A 24,897-nucleotide genomic window follows, 5' to 3' on the forward strand; every position below is an offset into this window, starting at 1 on the left:
CAGCTTTTGTTTCTTTTTGTGGAAGCTCAGGATTCTTTGAAGCAACTATGGAACAGCAGGCACTCGGATGAGAGTTTGGAAGTAGATTTGTTAAATGATTACTTTTGTATTAATCATGTTATTAAAACCCTGTGTCCTTAAATACATTTCCAAAGATAGAAATACCATATGCCTATTCAAGTTCTATTTGTGTATCAGAAGATATGTTCTCCATATGAAAAAAATACACATTTGTGAGCTTTAGCCAATATCAGCAAGTGTTTTGTCCTTGTTTTTTGTTCCAAAAATGTTTCCTTAAATTCTTCTTGCAAGTGCAGTTTTGTTATTTGAACTCTTAATAGCATGACTAATAAGACTAATGTTTGTGCATAAGTCCTGTTAGTCATGAATATTAGGAATTATTAACAGTTTATTACCAATCATATACACAACTTATAAATGTCTTTTGATTGTGACATTATAAAAGGTAAAGATTATAGCATTTTACTTATACTACTTCAGTTCTCTAAAATTCACCTCAAAGTTCTCCAGGATTCAGAAGTCACAGAAAACGTTAATTCAAATTCTACCACTGGTAAACAACAAATACAAAAAATTCTGTGACTTCTGCATCCTCGTAAATTCAACTGAGGTGAAGTAAAGAGAACCACAGGGTGAAGGACTGAGGTAGTATGTTGTACTTTTGTTGCACAACCCATGATAAAAGCAGCGGCGTCCAATTGTTAAACAAATGCAGATTACTAACTATAATGCTAATACAGTATTTTGAATTCTCGTTGACTACAAGTTATCAAGAATAATGTATTTTTAAAGCATTAGAATGGCTTTTGATGTTGGTATCAGTGATCCAAAGTGCTATGACAGAAATGAAGAAAGCAGTTGGAAAGCTATAACTAGAAAGCATCATCATGAGTATCATACATTTACTTTGGCACAAATACTACTTAATAAAATAAGAGTGCAGATTATATTTGTTCATGTGTACCACTGTGACATTTTAATAAACTACTGGAAAGGTATGTCAGCATCCTCAACACAATATTGAGGGCAGTGACAGGCTCCATTTGGGGAACAGACAGACACAATTTTTATATTACTGAACTCAGTCAGCCACAGGAGAGAGTTCGTTAGTGTGATGGATGGATGATATGCAAAGATAGTTATGAAAAATAAGTCTGTTGTGTGGTTGTTTCCCAGTGTTTTTATTTTTATTTTCTCAAGACAAACACAATATACTGTACATGCACTGTTCAAAAGCAGTGCTGTAAATGGTGTGTGTGTGGGAATGTAAGGTTAGCAGGGATGGGGTTAAATCTATACCTGCCAGCAAGCACAGGTGTGGTCATTCCCCAATTAGGTCATTGGTGCTAATTGTGGAGTGGCCACAGGTATAAAAGGAGCCAGAAATCCTTTGTTGGGGAGAGGAGTTAGGGAGTGAGTGTTTGTGCTGTGAGTGTTTGTGCTGTGAGTGTTGTACTGTTTTGCAACTTGATAGTGAAGGCTAATGCCCAGCCTGCAAGTGTTTATTCTTTTTTGTTTGAACCTTTTATTTTGGCCCTCGTGCCGTGTTTTGTTTGTTGCTGTTTTTATGATTGTTTTTGTTAAATAGCACTTAAACTTCCGCTTTCTGTCTCGGTGTCTCTTACCTGCCGGTAACAGCTTGGGTCGTGAAGCTACCCTGTCACATGTGGTGTTGCAAGTGAGCTAGTGCTCCAGAGCAGGACTGCAGTTTAAAAAATACATTTTAAAAAAATGGATAATTGGATCTGCTGGAACCCTGATGCATCCTAAACCCAGTGGGATGGCAGACTGGAGGACCCCCTTGGTGGCGTTGAGGACCAAGGTTGGTAACTTGTGTGCAGGGAGTTCGGGCAGAAGGTGGTATGCTGCCCCCATCCAAGAGGAAGAGAAGGAGCTGCCTACCCAAAGGCTGGAGAAGACCAAACTGCCAAAATGAAAGGGGAGAAGAGGCCGTTCCTGGAGGCGAGGAAAGGAGCTGTTGCCATCTCCAGCACCAGAGAGGGAGGTGCTGCCTGCCCGAATGCAAGAGAGGGAGGAGCTGCTGTCTACCTGAAAGGCAAAAGGCGAGGAGTCTCTGCAGTCTCCAGTTCCAAAGGGAGGAGCTGCTGTCGTGTCCAGATTCTGAAGGGTAGGAGCTGTTGCCATCTCCAGTGCAAAAGGGGGAGGAGCCACTGCCGTCTCCAGAGTTGGAAGGGGAGGAGCCATTGCCATCTGAAATTGCAGCTGCTACCCCAGTACTGAAAAAAAAAATCTTTCCACTGATGATCTGGGCAATTATAGGCCTATTTCAAATCTCCCTATTCTGTCTAAACTTCTGGAACATGTTGTGGCACAACAATTAAATAATCATCTTTTGTTAAATAAACTTTATTAACCATTTCAGTCAGGCTTTAGACAGCTTCATAGCATCGAAACAGCTCATGGTCAAGGTTGTTAACAATCTTTTGATGGTTTCTGACTCAGGGCGCTTTCTATTTTAGTTTTATTGGACCTTAGTGCTGCTTTTGATACTGTGAACCATAATATTCTTTTTGCTCGATTGGAAATGATGCTCTGCATAGATGGCATTGCTCTTAGTTGGTTTAATTCATATCTCTATGAGAGAAAGCACTTTGTTTCTTTGTGTGGTTTCAGGTCTGCTACTGGGTTGGTCTCCTCTGGTGTCCCTCAAGGCTCCATACTGTGTAGCATATATATGCTCCAACTGGGTCAAATTTTTAGAAATCATGGTGTTAATTTCCATATTTTTGCTGATGATACCCAGATTTACTTGCAAACTACTCCTGATGTTAACTTGGCTATTTCTGTGCTTACAAATTGTATTACTGATATGAAACTTTGGATGCAACAAAACTTTCTGCAGCTAAACAGTGACAAGACCGAGGTTATGTTATTGGGTACTCCGCATCAACTGCGAAAATCTAATCGTATAAACATGACCGTTGATGGGGTCCAAACCAAGTTCTGTTCCAAAATGAGAACCTTGGGGGTTATTTTTGATCCTGGTTTAACTTTTGAGCAGCATGTTTGTAATATTACCAAGCTTTCCTTTTTCCATCTTAGGAACATTGCTCGGCTGTGCCCTGTCTTGTCTATGTCTGCTGCAGAGAAACTAGTATATGCTTTTGTTTCATCCAGATTGGACTACTGCAATGCCCTACTTGCTGAGTGTCAAAGAACACCCTTCAAAAACTGCACTATGTTCAAAATTCAGCCGCTAGGATGTTGACTTGGACTTGTTCTGGTAAACACATAACCCCTGTTTTGAAAACTTTACACTGGCTGCTGGTCAGATATCGTATTGATTATAAAGTTCCGCTTCTGACTTAATAAGGGAATTCCTCCCCTTTTATATCTCTGATCTCTTGCTTAATTACACTCCTAATCACACTCTGCGGTCCTCTGATGCTGGACTTTTGGTTGTTCCTCTGACTAAACAAATAGTGGGCCGTAGGGTTTTTTTCTTGTTATGCACCTAGGCTGTGGAACACACTTCCAACTCAGATCAGAGATTTTGAGTTTTTAAATCTCGCCTAAAAAGTCATTTATTTAAAGTGCCATTTTTGTAGAATTTTTTTTATTTTTATTTTTTCGCTGTTATATTTTTGTTTTTAATATTGTCTTCCTTGGTATTATCTGTAAATTTTTATGATTGTATTATTATGACCAACCTCAGCAGCCCCTACACCTGTTGCTGAGGCAAGCACAGTGAAAGCTAGCCACAAATCAATGTCCAGCTGGCTCAGCGCCCGCACTGCTGCCAGCGCCGTTGCCATAGTGCCAAGCATCACCACTGCTGGAGTGCCTCACGCATCCACCACTGCCAAAGCGCCCAGCGTTGCTGCTTGCATTGCCACTGCCAGCAGCGCAGGGCACTCTGGCAGTGTCACTACTGCCAGAGTGCCCTGTGCTGCTGCCAGCATCGCCACTGCTGAACTGTCCCATACGTCCAGCGTCATCACAGCCGGGTGCCCAGCGCCAGCATTGCCACTGCCGTAATGCCCAACGTTGCCACCGCCGGAGAGTGCAGCATTGTCACCCTCTGTAAAGGAGCCTCGACAAGGCAAAAGTCACTCTGGCTTAGGGGATAGAATGGGTTAAACGGGCCCCCTCACAGAAGCTCAGGGGTCCCTTTACAGAAGCCCAGGGGTAGTCACAGCGGTTAAACGGACACCATCTGATAAAAGCCCAGGGGTTACAAGAAGGGTTAGATGGGCACCCCTATTTCAAGGCCCATGACCCCCCCCCCAGCCAAAGGAGGAGGTGTGGGGACCACACCCACCACAACTGACCAACCCACCCACCCACAAGAATCCGGGGGGAGAAAACCGGACAAGGGGGAGGGGTTTGTTGTTTTAAGTGAGGAGGTGGCCCATTGCAGCCATATATGTGTTGCACAAGGGGGGAGGTATGTGGCAGGTAGAAGCCCTGCTACTGTAAATGGTGTGTGTGTGGGAATGTAAAGTTGGCAGGGATTGGATTAAATCCATGTGCTGTGTTTTGTTTCTTCCTGTTTTTGTTAATAAAGGTGTGCACCAGCGCTTAAACTGCAGCTTTCTGTCTCTGGGTCTCTTACCTGCCAGTAACAGCTTGGGCCAGGACGCTACCCTGCCACAAGCAGTTTTTCCAGTATCATAGAGGGATTTGCTCAGGTCCAGGCAAGCTCATCTAAACACCCTCATCTGCTTGCATCAGCTTCCACCTAGGGTTGTGGGTCCTGGACCAACCAGGGGTTATCACCCAGTCTTCTCTAACACAGTACATACAGCATTACAGGTCAAAGACTGGACAGATAGAAAAACAATCACATTATGCCAGGATTTATACATTATTTATAAACAGGGTTTATTGACTTTCTGATCATTTTTTGAAATAGTAAGTTTGATGCTGCCTGGGTGAATAGTTTACTATTCTAAAATAAAACATTTCCTACAATGGGAGCCCAATTCTGGCCCTGGAGTGCCAGTACACTCTTGGTTTATCAGTTAAAATGTAAAAGAGGTAAATACTTTAAAGCTTGGATGGAGCTGGAGTGGAAGGACCAATTGCAACCACCACTGATTCAAAGATCCATTCCAGAACCATTGTTTGATTGAGATGTCCAGGGCTTTGATCCATAATTAAGGACCTGGTTAGAAGTAATGTACTGCATTGGAATGGCTTTAAACAGCCACAAGTGAGTACCACTGATATAAATGGATTCAAATACGGCTGCCATCCTGATGATTTTTGCACCATATGAAAATAAAGGTTGTATTTGTATTATTTTCTTGGATATTGTGAGGTACAATGACACTAGCTAGATACAAAAGGTTAGACTAAAGGTAAGCAGGTCTGCAGTATCTGAACCTACCACAAATCTCTCTCAATAAACTTTAATTCTAACTTTATCAATCACCAATACCATTTAGTCCCTGAATAGGCACAGGGACTGACAGCTGTCCTAAATCATGAATGGTGGGTTAATCTACTGAGCACTGAAGGCTTAACTGGAAACCAATTCACTTCTGACCTAAGCTTGTTCTAAACCTAGGCCCACAGAAGTACTGTAAATAGCAAGTAAATTAATCCACTGTACCAGACCTACACTAGATTCAACCAACAATGGTCTTGGTGAGGAGAGAATACTTTTTCTGGGAAACGTCTGTAAGCCAAACTTCAAAAAGTCTAACTGATGACAAGAACCTCAGCATTTCTTAGTCATAACTGAATACATCAAAGTAAACATACTCTGCTTAACTTCCTGTTTTCAACATTTCAAATTGAATATAACTTTACATAATTGTGTCTCCACAGGAAATGCATACAGGGAATGCATGGAAAATGGAACATGGGCCTCAAGGATCAATTATTCACAGTGTGAACCCATCTTGGAGGACAAGGTTGGACAATTTAAAAATATATACTTTAATATATTTATATACACGGTTTACTCAAAACCGAAACACCTGGTCATCAGTGCTGAGCCATTATGGACAATCAAGGCAGTAATGTTTCACCGTAACAAGTCAGGCAGTTGTTTAAATTGTTCTCGGGGGTTAAATGGCTTGGACAACATCATGGAGGTTGAGGGTGTAAATCTGCAGCAAACTGTTCTCCAGAATGGCTGGCAGAGTCATCAGTAATTTGTGTGTTTTTGGGTATAGAAGCAATTGTCAAATCCAGTGCTTGCTTTAAAGCAACAGGAAGATATAGTTCATATACATTGCAGATGTTTACAATTTATTGTCTGTATTTGCAGCACATTTACAGTGTCTGTTTATTTGGCTTACTTAATATTCTTACTTTCTGGGGTAAAATCATTTAGTGCTAAGATATCTTAAGTGCAGCAAATGAACTATAAAGTTACTCAAGCATACTAACCGCAAAGTAGGAACTGAAATAACAACTACATCACCAAGATGGTCATGCTGAGTTTACCTTTCAGATTGCCTCCTGTAATTTTGACATTTCTTTTCCAGCTTTCGATGAGAATGCATATTACTTGAGATCACAGCTAAATATATTAGTCTGCTAATATTTCAAGTGAGTTCTAGTTTAATATGATGACAAACACTTCAAAAATATATACTTGTCCCAGATGGCTTTGTGTGGCGTGTGGGTGGTGACGTCAGGTTCAGGAACCGGAAAGAAAACACAGGCAGTACTGCAGGGCAAAAAGACGCAGCGCGCCGTTTAATTAAATACAAAAACAAAATAAAAAGTTTAAACACAAAAACACTGCTCACAGAGCAAAATAAATATTTAAACAAAACAAAATCACGAACACAAAAATCGAACAGCCAATACAGGTCAGGCTGGGCAAATGCCTTCACTGGTCCTTTGTTTTTTAATTCTCTCGCTCTCGTTTCACCTCTGAACATCCAACCCCCTCTGAGCCGAGAGTGGGTCTTTTATATTCGTGGCTGGAGCCTTAATTACCTATTAATAAATTACCTTATTAAGGCTCCAGCCACATTCCCACGAGAGTTATAGGGAAGTGGTTATAACCCCATACCCACCTACTACACATTACAAGGCCAGCTCTCTCGCCGGTCTCAAACAGCAAATAATAAAAGACGGACGGTGCTCGACCGCCTGCACATAAACACAATAATGATTAGGAAGGACGGCTTTGTCCGCCCGCCTACAAATACAATAACAATAATAATAATAATAATAATAATAATAATACAAAACATACATATATACAAATAATAATAACACAGGGGCGGGGTGTACTCCGTCAATACTGTATGACTAGATCATCAATATATCTGTAATAGAAACTACTACTTTAATCTTAAATCGGGCATCAATCTCTAAACCTCATAATAAGCTCAGACGTTTAGAAATGATCTGGAATGACATTTTGCTTAGCTCTGATATTTGGCTTGGAGCTGTCAGCTCTTGTTATTTTTGATGGATTCTGACACTTCACTACCTAAAATCTTAATGGCAGAATCAGTCTTTTGCAAAGATCAGTCCATATGTTGGTAGTTCTCAAGAAAATGTGACTGTATTTTTTTTCTAAACATTGAATGCATCCTTTTACACACCTTTAGCAAACATAAAATCAGTCCTAGTGGATCTATTATAGTTGTTACAGTTTAAACATATTTGAATTAAAATAATAATAATTCTCCCACTACAAGAGGTTTCACATTTAGGTTTAAAAATGTGATATATGTTCTTTCTAGCCATAGGTGGCTTTTAGAACTAAAGCAACATTTGAATTGGGTATTTCAAATTGGTTAGAAAAAACCTTAGTAAAAAAAAAAGTTTATTGAAAAGTTATAAAATCTTGCAAGTTAGATCTTTTAAATAACATTTACGTTTTTCAGCTTTTGTTTATGATACCCATTAATATTTCAGTATTTTTTTGTGTGTTTTATATTGTGTGGGATATTGTCATTTATTTTAGTTTTTCTCATCTGAGGTATACAGCAGACACTTTGGGGTAGGTTTACTAAAGTGTTGTGCCTGTCTCAATAGTCGTAAACCAGTTGCAAACGAGTCGGAAGTCTTATAATAACAGTATTAAAATAGGTAAAATGACGACGAACAGAATGCATTGTACACATGACGTTTACATTTAACAAAAACAATGTTATTTTGTTTTTTGCACCCTTGCATACATAGACGTTATCCTTCAGGCACGCTCTGCTGCAGCAAAACACAACTCCACTCCTGCTAATTATTTAAACGACGTCGCACGACTCTCGCAATGTATAATGCTAGAGAGCTCGCTAAGAAGACACAACAAATATTTAAATGAGTATATTGCAGCTGTCTTCATTAACATATTTTCTCTTAGTACATATGACAACATTTTCAATTTTGTTATGTGTCGCAACGAAAAATCAAATTGCGGTATGCCTGCACTGCGACTGGCCCATCTTAGTACACCTACCCCTCTGTGTGTTAATCTGCATACAAATAAGTGACTGCTTTGTTTACTATGCATTTTGTTAAAAAGCAAAGCAAGTTTGTTGTCCTGTAAAAAAGAGCAATTGTATCTTAACAAACGTAATCTATTTTTCAAGTTCCTTGTACTGTTTTATTATTTACTTATTTTTTATTTTTTTTGTCACTGAGTTTTTAACTTAAGTCCTAATTTCCTTTTTTAGTTAAAACAAACCAAAACAATTTAGTAGCATTGGGGTTATTTTGTTTCTTTTTTTTGTTATTTCATTTGAGATCAGGGGCAGGATTTTCAAAATGGAGTTACTCCAGTGTTGATCAATAAATTGGTATGTAGCATTGATTTTGACATTTTCAAGCGGCCATTATGCCTATTTCGTTATTAAATTATCATGCTAATGTGATTTCTGAAATTATGTTGATTTACAAAATAATGTTAATATCTTAACGAGTAGTGGTTCTTGTGACTATTTCTTTTGTTTGAGTGGGAATTTAAAAGCAAATCTGTCTTAATTGTAATAATTTATCAGGAGTTAATTTATACTTGGGAAAGGAGGGTTTTAATTAATGAAGGAATATATAACTCACCTTGAAACAGAAATTTAACAGACCGCAGAGTTAATTTCTTACAGACTACCTAGATAATTCAATATTTTTAGTTATGTAAATATTTAAGCCTTTTCTATACTTGTGGTTATGAATGAGAGTTATTCACTTGTTTTAACCATTTGTCAGCTCTTGATTTGAATTCTGCAAACTTATGACAGCTGATCTGTACTGTAGATTTTATTTGAATTATACAACTGAAATCTTGGTATAGAAAACGGCATATTAAATATTGCAATAAAGTTTCCTTGGGTGATTGTGGATTTGCAATGCGTCCTTAGCTTTTAACACCTGTGTCTAATCCAAAAATGAAGAACAGGCACCAAGGACACACAGCGATGCACTAGGAATGTGATCGAGATCACTGACATGGATTTTGCCTAGACATATCTGTAATGTTGTCAGGCTCCCCCACACTTTATGTACAATGTACACTTTCACCTTCACACGTTTGTACGCATATACAATGTTCTTAGAATACTGTAAATGTTCGGTGGCTACTTCTAATCATGTTGAGTTTATTTATACACAAAATTGTGTATTGTGTATTGGGTTAGGCCGGGAGTTCTATTGTAATTTTAAAAGCTTAATAAATATATAATTAAGTGTTACATACATGGTATGCATATATAATATAACTAACAACTACAAACACAAATGTTATTTCAAATGTTTTTATTTATAGCTTACAATCGTACATGCTAAAATACATACAAAATTAGATGTCAACATAAGAAAATAAATTCCAACCAATATACATAGATGGCTTACGGTATTGTTTTTTTTCTTTTTAACCAAAAAAAAAGGATTTCAAAATGTACATTAAAAGATATTCCAATTATTTTTATTTCGATTTATCTTCTGCTCGCTAGTGGGAGAGCCCTGTACGCTAGTAGTTTCCATTATGCTTCCATTCATTTTTCTTGACCTCGTTAACATGCAGATTGATTAACAAATTCTCCTTATCTAGTAGTTGAGACAGGAAGTGATGTACATGACCTGTGACAATTAAGCTTTTTAACGACCTCATTGACTCAATTTCAAAGCATTAACGGATTGATTTAATTAACACATTTCATTTGAAAATCACTTGCTACTAAAGCTCTAGTTACTATACCTCAAGTTCGATACAGTAACACTGGTTTTTGAAAATTCTGCCCCTGGTGTCTTATTATAACTGTAGTAGTAATATTGTGTAAACATATGGCACTTCAGAAGCTAGGTGTGTAAACTAAAAATAAATTAGGTTCTTAATGACAAATCAACGTAGGGAGCTGAGATTATTCAAGCACATTATAAATGTCATTATTAATGCTGTATAATACTAATAAACTAATATACTAATAAACACTTTATTAACCCTCATTTATAAATAACTGTATATATATTTATAGCTTGCTCTTTCATATTTATGTAGCATCTATTAATCATATATAAATGGTTAATAAGGTGTTTATTAGCAGACCTTATAAAACATTAATAATGGCGCTAATAAGGTGCTTTATAAATATTTATAACCTGTTTGTTCATAGTTTATATACTATGTATTCATCATCTATAAATGGTTAATAAAATGCTCATTATTGGACCTCATTACAGTGCTACCATTTTTACTTCATGAGAATCAAAACAATCCTCTTGATAGTAGTTTGGATTGGGATATGGTTTGCTATCTTTTGTTGAACTGTAAAGCTGAGGGAACACAAAGACACTTTTTGAGGAACAGTGGCTTGAAGTCTGGTTCCTAGTTTGAGGCAGCTTTGCAGGAGCAAACCCCAAGTCTCCAATGGTGTGCCATGCAGTGGCCTGAAAACCCTTCTCCTGAAACCAAGTTTCAAGCCACAAAGTGGCATTGTGTTCCCTCAGCTTAATACAATGCTGTGATACAGTGTCTAATGAATTATAAATAACAACATTTACTTTTAAATAATTTGTTTCTGAAATGTGTCTCTCTGCATTTATGCCTGTATTTGAGTTGTATTGCACTGTTTTCCTTAAAAACACACCCGCACATTTGCCTTGTACTGTAATTCCACAAAATGTTGATGTATCATGTTTTTGTTACATGCATACTAATACGGCCTGAAAGTAACCCTGAGAGTTTCTTGTTACTAGTTTTGGTATTAGTTTCTTTAAGAGTTTTGTTTTCCTGTCACAGAAATTTGTGCAAAATACATTTTGGAGTAAAGACCTTGAGTCATGCATAATTAGAACAGCTCTATAATATAGTCGTATACTGTTCAAAAACACTTTATTACAACAAAACATATATTTTGTGTGAAAATAAGTAGTATTTTAATAAGATAAGCATTACTGCTAGCTTGATTTTTTAGGTAACCATCAAAACAAAAACTTTCCTCTCATTCTCTCTTTAGAGAAAATATCCAATGCACTACAATATCGCCCTGATAATCAACTACCTTGGACACTGTATATCGGTTGGCGCTCTTATAGTGGCCTTTGTGCTTTTCTTGTGCTTGAGGTAAGTAGCCTTCTTTTTGCATAACATACTGTACCGTGTTTAATCAACCTTGCACCCTAATGGATTGAAAAATGTCTAACGGCAATTCACATGGCTGCATGCTTGTAATCATCATGTTAGCAGATTTAACATATGGGGCCCTATTTATAAAATCTGTTTACAAGCAGAATCACAAAAGTGACTGTGAATACTCCTCAACTGGCTTGCGAATAAAATTGTAATTTTACAACCATTTTTTTTGTACAGCGTCAGCATTGGACATTGGGTGGAGAAACATGATAACCAGTTATATCAGTTACTGATAACCCTTTAAAAAGTCAACCTAATAGTGATCATACAATAATATAATATTTTAAAAGAAATCGTTTACCAGAATAATATAATAATAATAATAATAATAATAATAATAATAATAATAATAATAATAATAATAACAAATGGCTCTACAAATCTGAGATGTAATTAAAAAATCTGAAAAGTCTAGCTTGTAGCTTAGAAGCATCAGCTAATATTATAGCTAATCTAATACATGTGGAATATTTGTGAGTTGGGTTAATTAAATTCAAAGTAAACGTTTGTAATTTGCCAGGTGAAAAGCTGTCAAAAATGACTCCCCAGAATAATGAAAAATACATAAACTTTGAGGTTCTTTATGACTATGTTCATAACAGAATACACCACCCAATACAAAAGAATGGTACAGTATTTAATATTAAACAAATAATATGCTGATACTTTTTTAAAACGGACGTAGCCCTTGCATTTGCACACTGTGTCTGTTGCCACATATGGCCCACAGTTTGTTCTCACACTCTTTGTAAGATTAACATTCCAGTCCTAAACCAAGCTGGATTTCATTTTACTGTATATAGTGAATGGAAATGCACGACTGGTAGGATTCGTGGAATTATTCTGTTAGCTATAACGACTGCAAATGGGGTTATATCTCATAAAATAACTACATAAAATGAACTGCAAGACAGACGATTCCTTGAATTGTTGACAGTAATGATAATAGATACTAGGCCGTGCCGAGCAACGAGTGCAAATACAGATTAGTAAAATGTAAGAGTAATACACAAGTAATTTTGATATTATTCATATTTGGAGGAAAACAATATGTAAAACAAATACATTGAATCAGTTCCTGGTTCCAAAAGGATAATGAGGACTGTTCATTTTAAGTCTAGAGATAGAGATCTTATCCAGGGGGGAGGAGGAGGTACCATCAAGACTGCAGTCTTTGAACTACACAATGTTATAGTCCTCCATTATTATTTCAGAGCAGAGCTGCTGTCATCTAATTCTTACATACATCCACTTTGAAAAAAAGGATTTTCCAAGGATGTAGGGCCAGATATTCAAAAATTGTAAGCAAATGTATACAACGTTTATGCAACTCTGCTTGCATTGCGAATATCTTGTATACATCTGAAATGCAAAATGGTTGCAGGGAAAATGCTAATATCGCAAGCAGCACTGCAGAAAAGTTTTGGGGTCATTGATTAATTTACTCTTCAATTAGACACTGTGGGGTAAATGTACTAAAGTGTTACGCCTGTCGCAATAGTCGCAAACCAAACGAGTCAAAGTCAAGGGTGAAATGTACTAAACCTGCACAGTGTTGTTAGCGACTTTTTAGGGAATGCTTTGCAGCAGCAGTTTTTCTTTGCGGTTCAACCTTAGATGAATATGTAGTTATGGGCGTTCCTGCATAAATTTGCAAAAAGGTAGCAGAGATAGTGCAAATGAGAGTTCTCAAATATTATAATGAGATGTATTAAAGCTGCTGACAATTGCAACACTTACAATTGCATCAATTTGTTAAGAACTTTTGAAAGCGTGTTTTACAGTAGCAATTGTTTCTGCCTTTTCCCAGTCCGATTTTTCTCGTGCGTTGCCAGTTGTGCTCAATGCATTTTGAGGTGATCACCCAAGTACCTAATTTTCACTAAAGTCAGGGTGTACTTACAAGCCTTGAAAACAAATTTCTATGACATTTCTGGGAGCAAATGATTGTACACATGTACGCTACTAAGTAGGCCAAATGAAAAATAATAATAATAATAATAATAATAATAATAATAATAATAATAATAATAATAATAATAATAATAACAAACTGAAATCATTTAGTTTCCCTTTTTAAATAATCGTTTATTCGCATTGCACCAATTAATTAATAAATAATCTTTATTGTACACCAATGCGTAAAGTGCAGCACCATGATTTATTTTGTGTTACTGGCAGGCTACAGTAAATCATTTGATTTTACTACTGTGCTGTATACTGCAGTGGTACTCAACTCTGGCCCTCGAGATCCAATCCAGTTCAGGTTTTTACTCCAAGCATGTTCTAATGTAGTTAATTGAAGCTGTTAAGAGGCAATTAACTAATTTAGGACCTGCTTGGAATAAAGACCAGGACTGGAATAGATTTCGAGGGCCAGAGTTGATTACCACTGGTGTACTGTATATAGGCCTACTGTATAGATTTACATTTTTACATAATGTGATGTGTAGCCTACCCAAAACACATTAGTGTTATTTCAGCACAATGATTTACATTTAAAATGCATTGAGCTCTATAAATGTATGTGTGTGTGATTTTATTGTATTGTTTTTAAAACCAACACCTTATGTCGGAAAAATATGTCAGGCTTATCAAGGGGCTACTGTATGATTATGAAAAGCATGGTCAAGGGACTTGCTGATCTTTCATGGCTGGCTACGGCCCTGGTGTTCTTATGAGTGTGAACGTTGTTTTTTGTAATTATACTTTGGAAACATGAATATCTTCAGGCTCGGGTGTCATGAAGGAGAAGATTGACATTTATTGGAACACTAAGATTGAGCACAACACAGTGGATTTTATTAAAAGCGCCCATATCTGCGTCTCATCATCCCTCCTCTCCACCCGTCAAAACTTCATAGCAACCTAACAGCAGACAATGCATTACATTAGACTGCTAATGTAGTAATGATGATTGAAAAATGAGTGTTTCCCTGTCATTCTACATTTATCAGTAAACAAGTTTGAGTGCAGTTTGCTTCATTGTTTATATTTATTTTCATATTTGTTATCGTGACTTTTTGTTATCATGACTTTTCTGACAGGGTGCAGTTTCTCATAGCTATGAAAACACCTTTTCTGAGGGGGTGCAGTATCTGATAGCTATTAAAAAACATTTTCTGAGGGGCTGACTAAACTCATAACATGTATATTCATGTAACTTAATCCATTTGAGTTAGATTTACTTTTTAACAGTCAAGTTAGTTTGAACATTTTTTTTCATTTAAACAATAAAAAGTTAGCAGAGGCAACCGAATGGACACTCAACAAGCTATTTTATTAGCTGCCAGTGCAGCACTTCTGCTTATGTGCTTACGGCAGCATTTACTGGAGTGCTGGAACTAGGCAGATGCAGAGATATAAAGAGGGTGAAGGGAGGGAGGTCACATCCGCAGACTGACCACCGAACGGGGGGGGGGGGGGTGGCCACACATAACACAAGGAGAACACATGTAAGGGAACAGGCGGGGGCACAAGAGACCAGCAAACACAACACACATGTGCAACCACACATACACAAAACAACAACACAATAAACAACAAACAATTCCAAAAATAGATTGTAGAAGTCCTGCAAGGGCTGATGGGAATCTAGTCCCCTGATTCTACTTAAACCATTTATGTTTGAACTACTAAAGTAAATTTTAATGTTCAACTAACTTAAAATGGATGAGTGTTATGAATAGAATTTGAATTTTTAAGTTAATGTAACTTGATTTAATTTATTTAGAATGACTTTGGGCTATACAGTGTAAGTATTTTAATAACAGTTTACCTTGCAATATATTCATACAGTGTTACTCCGAGGTTGGAAAAACTGCAATTAAACTTACTGCTGGATGGACTACAACAGACTGCAACATGCCAAAAATAAATAATAATAACTAAATACATCTTGAAGATTTGCAATGTGCTCTAAGTAAGATCCACTTCAACTGTATACATTAATCACAACCCTCATCACATAAATAATAATACATCTTTCTCAACAAGAATACAATGACACATAATTTTTATTATTATTCATTGCATTTATATAGCGCTTTTTATACAAAAGTATCGCAAAGCACTGTATAGTACATAGCACAAAAAAAGAACAAACCACAATACATTTGTAAAGCAAGTCACACATACAACTGCCCCAGTCAGACCATTTAAATAACAGTATACACATAATACAAAAGCAGCAATTTTAAAGTTACATTAAAACCCACTAAGATAAGAAAGCCATTTTATAAAAATGCGTTTTTAGCCATGACTTGAAAACTGTAATGGTCCCAGCTTCCCTGACAAACGAAGGCAGAGCATTCCATAATATAGGAGCTCAACAAGAAAAAGCCCTACCTCCCGTGTTGCTTTTGTTGACCCTAGGAATAACCAGCAGCACCGCATCCTGTGATCTCAGAGTGTGGAAGATACAGGGTCAATAACTTCTGCAAATAACTAGGTGCTAATCCATTCAGGGTCTTGTAAGTTAACAGCAAAATCTTAAAATCAATTCTATACTGCACAGGGAGCCAGTGTAAAGAGGCCATATCAGGGGTAATATGTTAACTTTTCCTGGTTTTAGTCAGAATTCTAGCAGCGGTAGTCTGAACAAGCTGCAGGACTTTAAAATGATAACAAATGTTTGTTAAATACACATTAAAGCACGGTATGATCCAGTTAACCCCACCCAGCTGTGATGAAATTACTCCCGAGTATGAGTATCCGTACAAGGATGACGAATGGGTTTTCTACACACCCCTAATAGATTCAACAAGAAACAGAGCATGCATATACTTTTGTGGATTTAAGTGACTTTTATGCTTGTTTTTCTAGGAGCATCAGATGCCTTCGAAACATTATACATTGGAACCTGATCACCACATTCATCCTAAGGAATGTTATGTGGTTCCTTCTCCAGATGATTGACCATAATATACACGAGAGCAATGAGGTAACTTGGTTATATTTGCTACTACAGTTCTTTGTCCACGAAAGCCAATTAATATATATGAATGCAAGGGGTGTGTCGAAATTGAGAAAACAGAGACATTTAAAGCTTCTTTGGAAGGTATATATTTATTTTTATTGTTTTCTAGTAGCAAGAGATGTACTGATTTCCTGTATTTTATTTGTGTAGCAATATTTAAGCCACTGCTTTTTAGAGCGTAAATTCATTTGATCTTATTTTAGGAGTCTAGGCAGATACCTGTACAGTATCAACTCACCATCACAGAATCTACTCATATTGACAATTTTCAAATTAATTTCCCTTATGGCCATGCTGCATTGAACTGCCCCCAAAACCAATTGTTCTACACCTTGCTGCATCTAGTCCTAGTGCACCTAGTGTAACCCAGTGGTTTACATGGGTTGCATAATAGACTTTATTATCATACAATGCTTAACAAATTCATACACAATAACTATTATCACAAACCTTTCCTTTTATACTCTCTATCTGGCTTACAGTTTACTTGCTAAACACAATGCTTTTGTGGTGCCCAGTGATCTTCCTCGTAACTCTTGTAACTCTACAACCTTCCTAAAATAGGTGTTGTCTCTTTAAAAAAAGAAGCTGCCTTTATGTGGCCATTTGGGGTCCCAGTCTGATCTTGTTTGGAAGTTTAAATCGAATGAGGCTTTAATGGAGGCACGTTTAAAATAGAGCTGCACAAGCAAGCTGCTTATCTGAGGACTATTTTCTAGTACTTCACTAAATAAAACTAAGCAATAAACCTAATACATTTATAAAACACACATTATGTAATTTGCTATATACTATACTGTGATTATATTTGTTGGGGGTCAGGATTAACATCATGGCATGATTAGATTTCTTTAGGACCCAGTTTGACAAAGTTGAGATCAACCAAATTACTTGGATTGGCTAAATGGACTCCTCTTGTTTGTAAATTTGCATATGTTCTACTTGAAGTGGCTTTATTCTAGTCATGACAACAATAGAATATATTTTTTAAAGTTATGTACAGAGTAATACAAGAGATACAAACCCTGTTTTGAATTAATATCTGAACAGAGGATTTTCTTATTGTAGTGGTGGAGTTGTCTGAATTAGCTGTCTGCGAACGTCTTTTTTTAGTCTTACTGGAGCTGCCTGGTTTGGATTGCTCCTGGCACATCAAGTAGGTTAGTTTGGCAGATTAAGATAATTCCAGCAGACTTCAACTTTTGGGAGGTCTAATAAACCACCTCATTCAACAGTGAAATTAGCTTACTGTTAAATGGTGCCTGCATTTGTGAAAGTCATAGCAAGTTGTGGTGGAGTGCTTACTTTTTTAGGCTTATTATGATGGAGATTACATTATTATTTTTGAACTGACCAAAACTCTTTGAAAACTCTGCACTCCATAAAACTCAGTTCTTGGGAATTTAGCAGACTTACCAGGTTTTCTTTTACAGGAGATAGAATGATAACTCACAAATCAGTTATAACTTATAACTAACTACCTTGCTTGCTTATTAGTATATTATTTTGTATAAAGATGACTATTTCTCTATTTTTTTTCCAGCCCTGGTGTCGCCTTATCACAACTATATATAATTACTTTGTCGTGACAAATTTCTTTTGGATGTTTGTTGAAGGATGTTACCTACACACAGCTATAGTGATGACTTATTCCACAGACAAACTGAGAAAATGGGTGTTTCTCTTCATTGGATGGTGTGAGTAAAATGTGGTGTTTATTACTTCAAAACAATGTGATGGGCTAACATTTGTGTTATGGTACCAAGATGCAACACCTGGAATTTAGAAATTATTAATATTACAATAATGATTTTTATTAAATGGAAGTAACTGTTTTTACTTCATGCTAATATTGGACTCGGTCTTCGCCATGATAAAATGAGATAATAGTGGTGGATATATGAGCTTTCAGCACTTTTCCTCTAGGTAACGGTGGCAGTGCTGGCGCCAGGTATCAACCAAAGTGGGGCCTCCCAACTGTCTAGAATGGGCTGGGTGGGGCACTTCACAGGGGTCATCACTCAGCAACATTCCCCCTCCATCCCCCACCCAAGACAGCCCCATTTACTTACCTTAGCCATCCATTCGTTTGAAATATGTTAACTTCTTTCATAACTTGCCTTAGCCATTGAGAAACGTAATTCTGTAGTGAGAACCTGTTTTTCCTTCACTCAGCCAGAATGCAGTTCTCCGCCCACAGTAGCTTTAAAAACGAAACTGCAAACTAAAAAATGATTAACTTTCTTTTTGTAAATGGACAGATAAAACTACCTCATAAATTCATGTTTATTCAATCTGTGTGTATCTGCTTGTCAGGAATTGGGGAAATGCATAAGAATTAAATCTGTATTTTAATAGATCAATTTGTTGTTTTTTCAAATGCGATGTATCACTTTGGGTAGCAGGGTGCACACTGCTAGTAAAGTGAACTTGCATCTTTTAATCATTCTTTGCCATGAAAATGCTTATACATAAATGAGTTGTGAGTGTTACGATTGTTAACAATTAGTTATAGACATGGTGCTTACCATTGGATTTAAGGAACGCAGGTAATGCACGTCTGCTTGTTCTCTGTGGCAGGCTGCTGTCTGTGTGGGGGAGTGCGCGCCTGAGCCTCGTGCTTGATATGCATGGTTCTTTCTGGGCCACGCTTACCTTTTCCATAGAGGGGACGTTTAATCTTGCTTAACCCTATTATTTTAATATTGGTATGATTGAGTTTATATTAAAATGAATGTGAAGTGAAGTATTAATATTGGGTAAGTAATAATAATAACAATAATCTTAAGACTCTTTACAGGATTTTCTGACACTGTTGGAATGGGCTTGCCGTCATTATAAAACACCTTATCCACTACTTTGCCTTTCGATTTGACTCAGATTTACAATTTGTTACCAAATTATTCTTAGCAAATTATACCAATGACAATAACAAATTTAGTGAAAGCCTACTTTGGAGATTTGCAATTTAGTTTTTCAACTTCAGAATTCAGCACTAAATGGCAATGCCTAGAAGTTGGAATAATGGCAGGATGCACCATTTCTCCACTGGCTTGGAAGTAATCATTAGGGCATCAAAATGGGTAGAGGGAGGAGAGCAGTAAATCAAGGAGCATCTCTATAATTAAAGGTAAAGTAGTAGATAAAATGTTCTACATTAATGGTGAGGCAATACCAACAGTGTCTGAGAAGCCAGTGAAAAGTCTTGGGAGATGGTATGACGGGTATCTAAAGGACACAGTTTGTGTGGGAGAAGTTAGACAACAAGCAGTGGAAGGGTTGAAGAACATAGATAGCAGCGCTTTACCAGGCAAACTAAAGCTCTGGTACTTTCAGTTTGGTCTACTGCCGAGGCTGCTGTGGCCACTGACTGTACGAGGTTTCTTTGACAACAGTAGAGAAGCTGGAAGCTTTAATCAGTTCATACATCAGGAAATGGTTGGGAGTTCCATGCTGCCTCAGCAGAGTGGGACTTTATGGTAAAGGAATACTGCAGTTACCAGTCTCCGCTCTAACCGAGGAGTTTAAGTGTGCCAAGGTCCAAATGGAAATTACATTAGTAGAGTCACGCGACAAATGCGTAAGGGAGGCAGCACCTGTGTTGAAAAGTCCTGCATAAAAGATTAATTCTCAAACTGAACGCAATAGGGATTCAAGGAAATGCATGCACATGGATTAAGGAGTGGTTAACATGTAGAAAACAGAAAGTACTGATTAGAGGAGAAACCTCAAAATGGAGCGAGGTAACCAGTGGTGTACTACAGGGATCAGTATTAGGTCCTCTGCTATTCCTAATCTACATTAATGATTTAGATTCTGGTACAGTAAGCAATCTTGTTAAATTTGCAGATGACACAAAAATAGGAGGAGTGCAAACACTGTTGCAGCAGCAAAGGTCATTCAAAATGTTTTAGACAGCATTCAGAACTGGGCAGACACATGGCAAATGACATTTAATAGAGAAAAGTGTAAGATACTGCACGCGGGCAATACAAATGTGCATTATAAATATAATATGGGAGATACTGAAATTGAAGAAAGAATCTATGAAAATGACCTAGGAGTTTATGTTGACTCAGAAATGTCTTCTAGACAATGTGGGGAAGCTATAAAAAAGGACAACAAGATGCTTGGATATATTGTGAGAAGTGTTGAATTTAAATCAAGGGAAGTAATGTTAAAACTTTACAATGCAATACTAAGACCTCATCTAGAATATTGTGTTCAGTTCTGGTCACCTCGTTAAAAAAAGGATATTGCTGCTCTAGAAAGAGTGCAAAGAAGAGCGACCAGAATTATCCTGGGTTTAAAAGGCATGTTGTATGCAGAGGCTAAAATAATTAAATCTATTCAGTCTTGAACAAAGAAGACTACGCGGTGATCTGATTCAAGCATTCAAAATTCTAAAAGGTATTGACAATGTCGACCCAGGGGACTTTTTCGACCAGAAAAAAGAAACTAGGACCAGGGGTCAGAAATGGAGATTAGATAAAGGGACATTCAGAACAGAAAATAGGAGGCACTTTTTTACACAGAGAATTGTGAGGGTCTGGAACCAACTCCCCAGTAATGTTGTTGAAGCTGACACCCTGGGATCCTTCAAGAAGCTGCTTGATGAGATTCTGGGATCAATAAGCTACTAACAATCAAACGAACAAGATGGGCCGAATTGCCTCCTCTCGTTTGTAAACTTTCTTATGTTCTTATGAAAACTGGAAGAAAGTGGGTGGCAAAGAAAGCCGTAGAAGATGCAAAGACTGCCCTTCGAATCGGTGATATCATGGGGCAAGTTCAGCATGGAAGAGGGGGTCTTGGTTTCAGTTCAGCTCCTCCTACATGGCACAAGGCAGCCCCAGCTCAATGGAGGAAGCTAGTAGTCAACGAGGTGCAAAAGCAGGAGGAGAGGATGAGATGCGTAAAAGCCGTTTCCCAGGCCAAGCAGGGAGAATGGATGAGATGGGAGAGTGTGCAAGATCAGCTGGCAAGGCCTATGGACAATGGAACAGCGCAGGATCAGTTTCCTCATCAGGTCAATATATGATGTTCTCCCATCACCACAGAACCTAAACCTCTGGGGAGAAGAGGATCCCTCATGTCCTTTGTGTTCATCACCTGCAACATTAAGGCACATTTTGACAGGATGTAAGGTGGCTCTTAGCCAAGGACGGTTTACTTGGCGCCATGACCAGGTGCTACGATGTTTGGCCTTAGCATTGGAAGACAAGTGTAACATGACCAATAAGTTGCCATCAAAACATTACACACAAAAGACAACATTCCTCCGCCCAGGAGAGCAACCGCCAAGAAAAGGTGTTAAAACCAAGCCTCGCCCAGGACAACTGGAAGCTGCTAGAGACTGGAAAATGCTGGCAGATGTTGGTCAACGGCTTATTTTTCCACCTGAGATTGCCACCACTAACCTTCGACCAGATATTGTCTTGTGGTCTGGATCAGCATGCCTTGTTAACCTTCTAGAGTTAACAGTGCCATGGGAGGATGCTGTAGATGAGGCGTATGAGATGAAGAAACTGCGGTATGCTCAACTAGCCGCTGAAGCAGAACAGCGAGGATGGAGAGTCCGGGTTTACCCAGTGGAGGTGGGTTGTCGAGGATTTGTGGCACACTGTACAACCTGGTTTCTCAGAGTCGTCGGATTCAGTGGCCAATAGTTGTGTTGCACAGTGAAGAACTTATCTGAAGCAACAGAGAGGTGCAGGAACTGGCTGTGGTTGAGACGAAAAGATTCTGGGTGGGGATCTCAAGTACAGACGTGCTCAGACAGCTCATTGAAATAATGCTTCATTCCTCCTGATAAGTGATGAAATTAAAAGCTATTTTATCATGTATACTTGCATGCCTTTGGTATGTCATAGATTAAAGCAAAGAAGCTGTGAAAAGAGATGAATTATTGCTTATTCTACAAAGATATTCTAAAATGGCCTGGACACATTTGTTGGTACCCCTTAGAAAAGATAATAAATAATTGGATTGTAGTGATATTTCAAACTAATTTAGTTTCTTTAATTAGTATCACACATGTCTCCAATCTTGTAATCAGTCATTCAGCCTATTTAAATGGAGAAAAGTAGTCACTGTGCTGTTTGGTATCATTGTGTGCACCACACTGAACATGGACCAGAGAAAGCAAAGGAGAGAGTTGTCTGAGGAGATCAGAAAGAAAATAATAGACAAGCATGGTAAAGGTAAAGGCTACAAGACCATCTCCAAGCAGCTTGATGTTCCTGTAACAACAGTTGCAAATATTATTAAGAAGTTTAAGGTCCATGGAACTGTAGCCAACCTCCCTGGGCGCGGCCGCAAGAGGAAAATCGACCCCAGATTGAACAGAAGGATAGTGTGAATGGTAGAAAAAGAACCAAGGATAACTGCCAAAGAGATACAAGCTGAACTCCAGGGTGAAGGTACGTCAGTTTGTGATCGCACCATCCGTCGCTTTTTGAGCGAAAGTGGGCTCCATGGAAGAAGACCCAGGAGGACTCCACTTTTGAAAGAAAAACATAAAAAAGCTAGACTGGAATTTGCTAAAATGCATATTGACAAGCCACAATCCTTCTGGGAGAATGTCCTTTGGACAGATGAGTCAAAACTGGAGCTTTTTTGGCAAGTCACATCAGCTCTATGTTCACAGACGAAAAAATGAAGCTTTCAAAGAAAAGAACACCATACCTACAGTGAAACATGGAGGAGGCTCGGTTATGTTTTGGGGCTGCTTTGCTGCGCCTGGCACAGGGTGCCTTGAATCTGTGCAGGGCACAATGAAATGTCAAGACTATCAAGGCATTCTGGAGCGAAACGTACTGCCCAGTGTCAGAAAGCCCTGTCTCAGTCGCAGGTCATGGGTCCTCCAACAGGATAATGACCCAAAACACACAGCTAAAAGCACCCAAGAATGGATAAGAACAAAACATTGGACTATTCTGAAGTGGCCTTCTATGAGTCCTGATCTGAATCCTATCGAACATCTATGGAAAGAGCTGAAACTTGCAGTCTGGAGAAGGCACCCATCAAACCTGAGACAGCTGGAGCAGTTTGCTCAGGAAGAGTGGGCCAAACTACCTGTTAACAGGTGCAGAAGTCTCATTGAGAGCTACAGAAAATGTCTGATTGCAGTGATTGCCTCTAAAGGTTGTGCAACAAAATATTAGGTTAGCGGTCCCATCATTTTTGTCCATGCCATTTTCATTTGTTTTATTATTTACAATATTATGTTGAATAAAAAATCAAAAGCAAAGTCTGATTTCTATTAAATATGGAATAAACAATGGTGGATGCCAATTACTTTTGTCAGTTTCAAGTTATTTCAGAGAAAATTGTGCATTCTTCGTTTTTTGTGGAGGGGTACCAACAAATTTGAGCACGTCTGTACAATAGAAAGAAAGAAACGCTGATGTACGGGTAAGTTGAGTGGGGGGATGGAGGGGGGTGATGCTGGGATGCCAGAATCACCATCGAGCCCTCTTGAGGTGTCGTGGGTTAGTCGACGAAACACAGAGGATGGAAGGTGCCCACTTGAAGACCCCAGAGATGCACCCTATTTAGCTCAATCCAGACAGTTGTCATGCTGATGCGCTGGGGAGACCGCACTGTGGTTGATCTCTGGAGCCAGCATCGCAGCCGTTGTGTGTGCTGATGCGCTAGGGAGGCAAAATAAGATGATCCCTGGAGCCAGCATTACACTTCAGCCATCAACACCAGGCACAAGGATACCTACATCATCAGATGGAAGGAAACACAGTTGAATCACATTAGTTTACTGTAAAGCTACGTCTTAGTTGGTGCTTATCTTGGCGAGAGCCGAGTGCAAATCATCATGAAGTTTTAACATCTACTCTCATGTAATGGAAATCTTGTATAAATATTTAGATCAACTACACAAAATGAAGGTCACATTTCACATGACTTCTTTCCTGAGGAAATCACTATTTGGCTTCAAATTACATTTGAACTGTTTTTGCATTGATTTTGCCCTGCCTTTTTGTGATGTGATTAACTAAAACTGCTGCCAGTCTAATACAGAGAACTACTGTCACTGGTGGAATACCTATAAAGTTTCATCACAATTTATTTGCCAGTGAAATACATTTCTCATATTGGGATTAAGGATTAACTGCTCAGCAGATTACTGTCCTTTTGCCTAATAATACTGTATTACATTTGTAAGACTTTTTGCATTCACTCCAGGTTTATTTAGGTCAGATATATTGGAGAATGATGCAATGACTTGATGGTGGAAAATAGACCACAGTAATAAGCTAATTCTCCCTAGGGTCCAATTATTATTTTATGTGAGTAATTATAGTAATGTGTTGAAAGGCTT

At 38.0% G+C, this 24,897-nt stretch overlaps 1 protein-coding gene across 1 annotated transcript in view; it reads left to right on the forward strand.

The window, feature by feature from the left end:
• LOC117399726 (corticotropin-releasing factor receptor 2) overlaps positions 1-24,897 on the forward strand; it is an 85,491-nt gene that overhangs the window by 33,425 nt on the left and 27,169 nt on the right. The window contains exons 3-6 of the mRNA XM_059022274.1: positions 5,818-5,903; positions 11,406-11,512; positions 16,406-16,523; positions 18,103-18,256. Coding sequence (XP_058878257.1) covers positions 5,818-5,903; positions 11,406-11,512; positions 16,406-16,523; positions 18,103-18,256 — 465 coding nt within the window. The remainder of the gene's footprint in view (positions 1-5,817; positions 5,904-11,405; positions 11,513-16,405; positions 16,524-18,102; positions 18,257-24,897) is intronic.

The sequence above is a fragment of the Acipenser ruthenus genome, chromosome 4, assembly GCF_902713425.1.
Source record: "Acipenser ruthenus chromosome 4, fAciRut3.2 maternal haplotype, whole genome shotgun sequence".
Classification (NCBI taxonomy): domain Eukaryota; kingdom Metazoa; phylum Chordata; class Actinopteri; order Acipenseriformes; family Acipenseridae; genus Acipenser; species Acipenser ruthenus.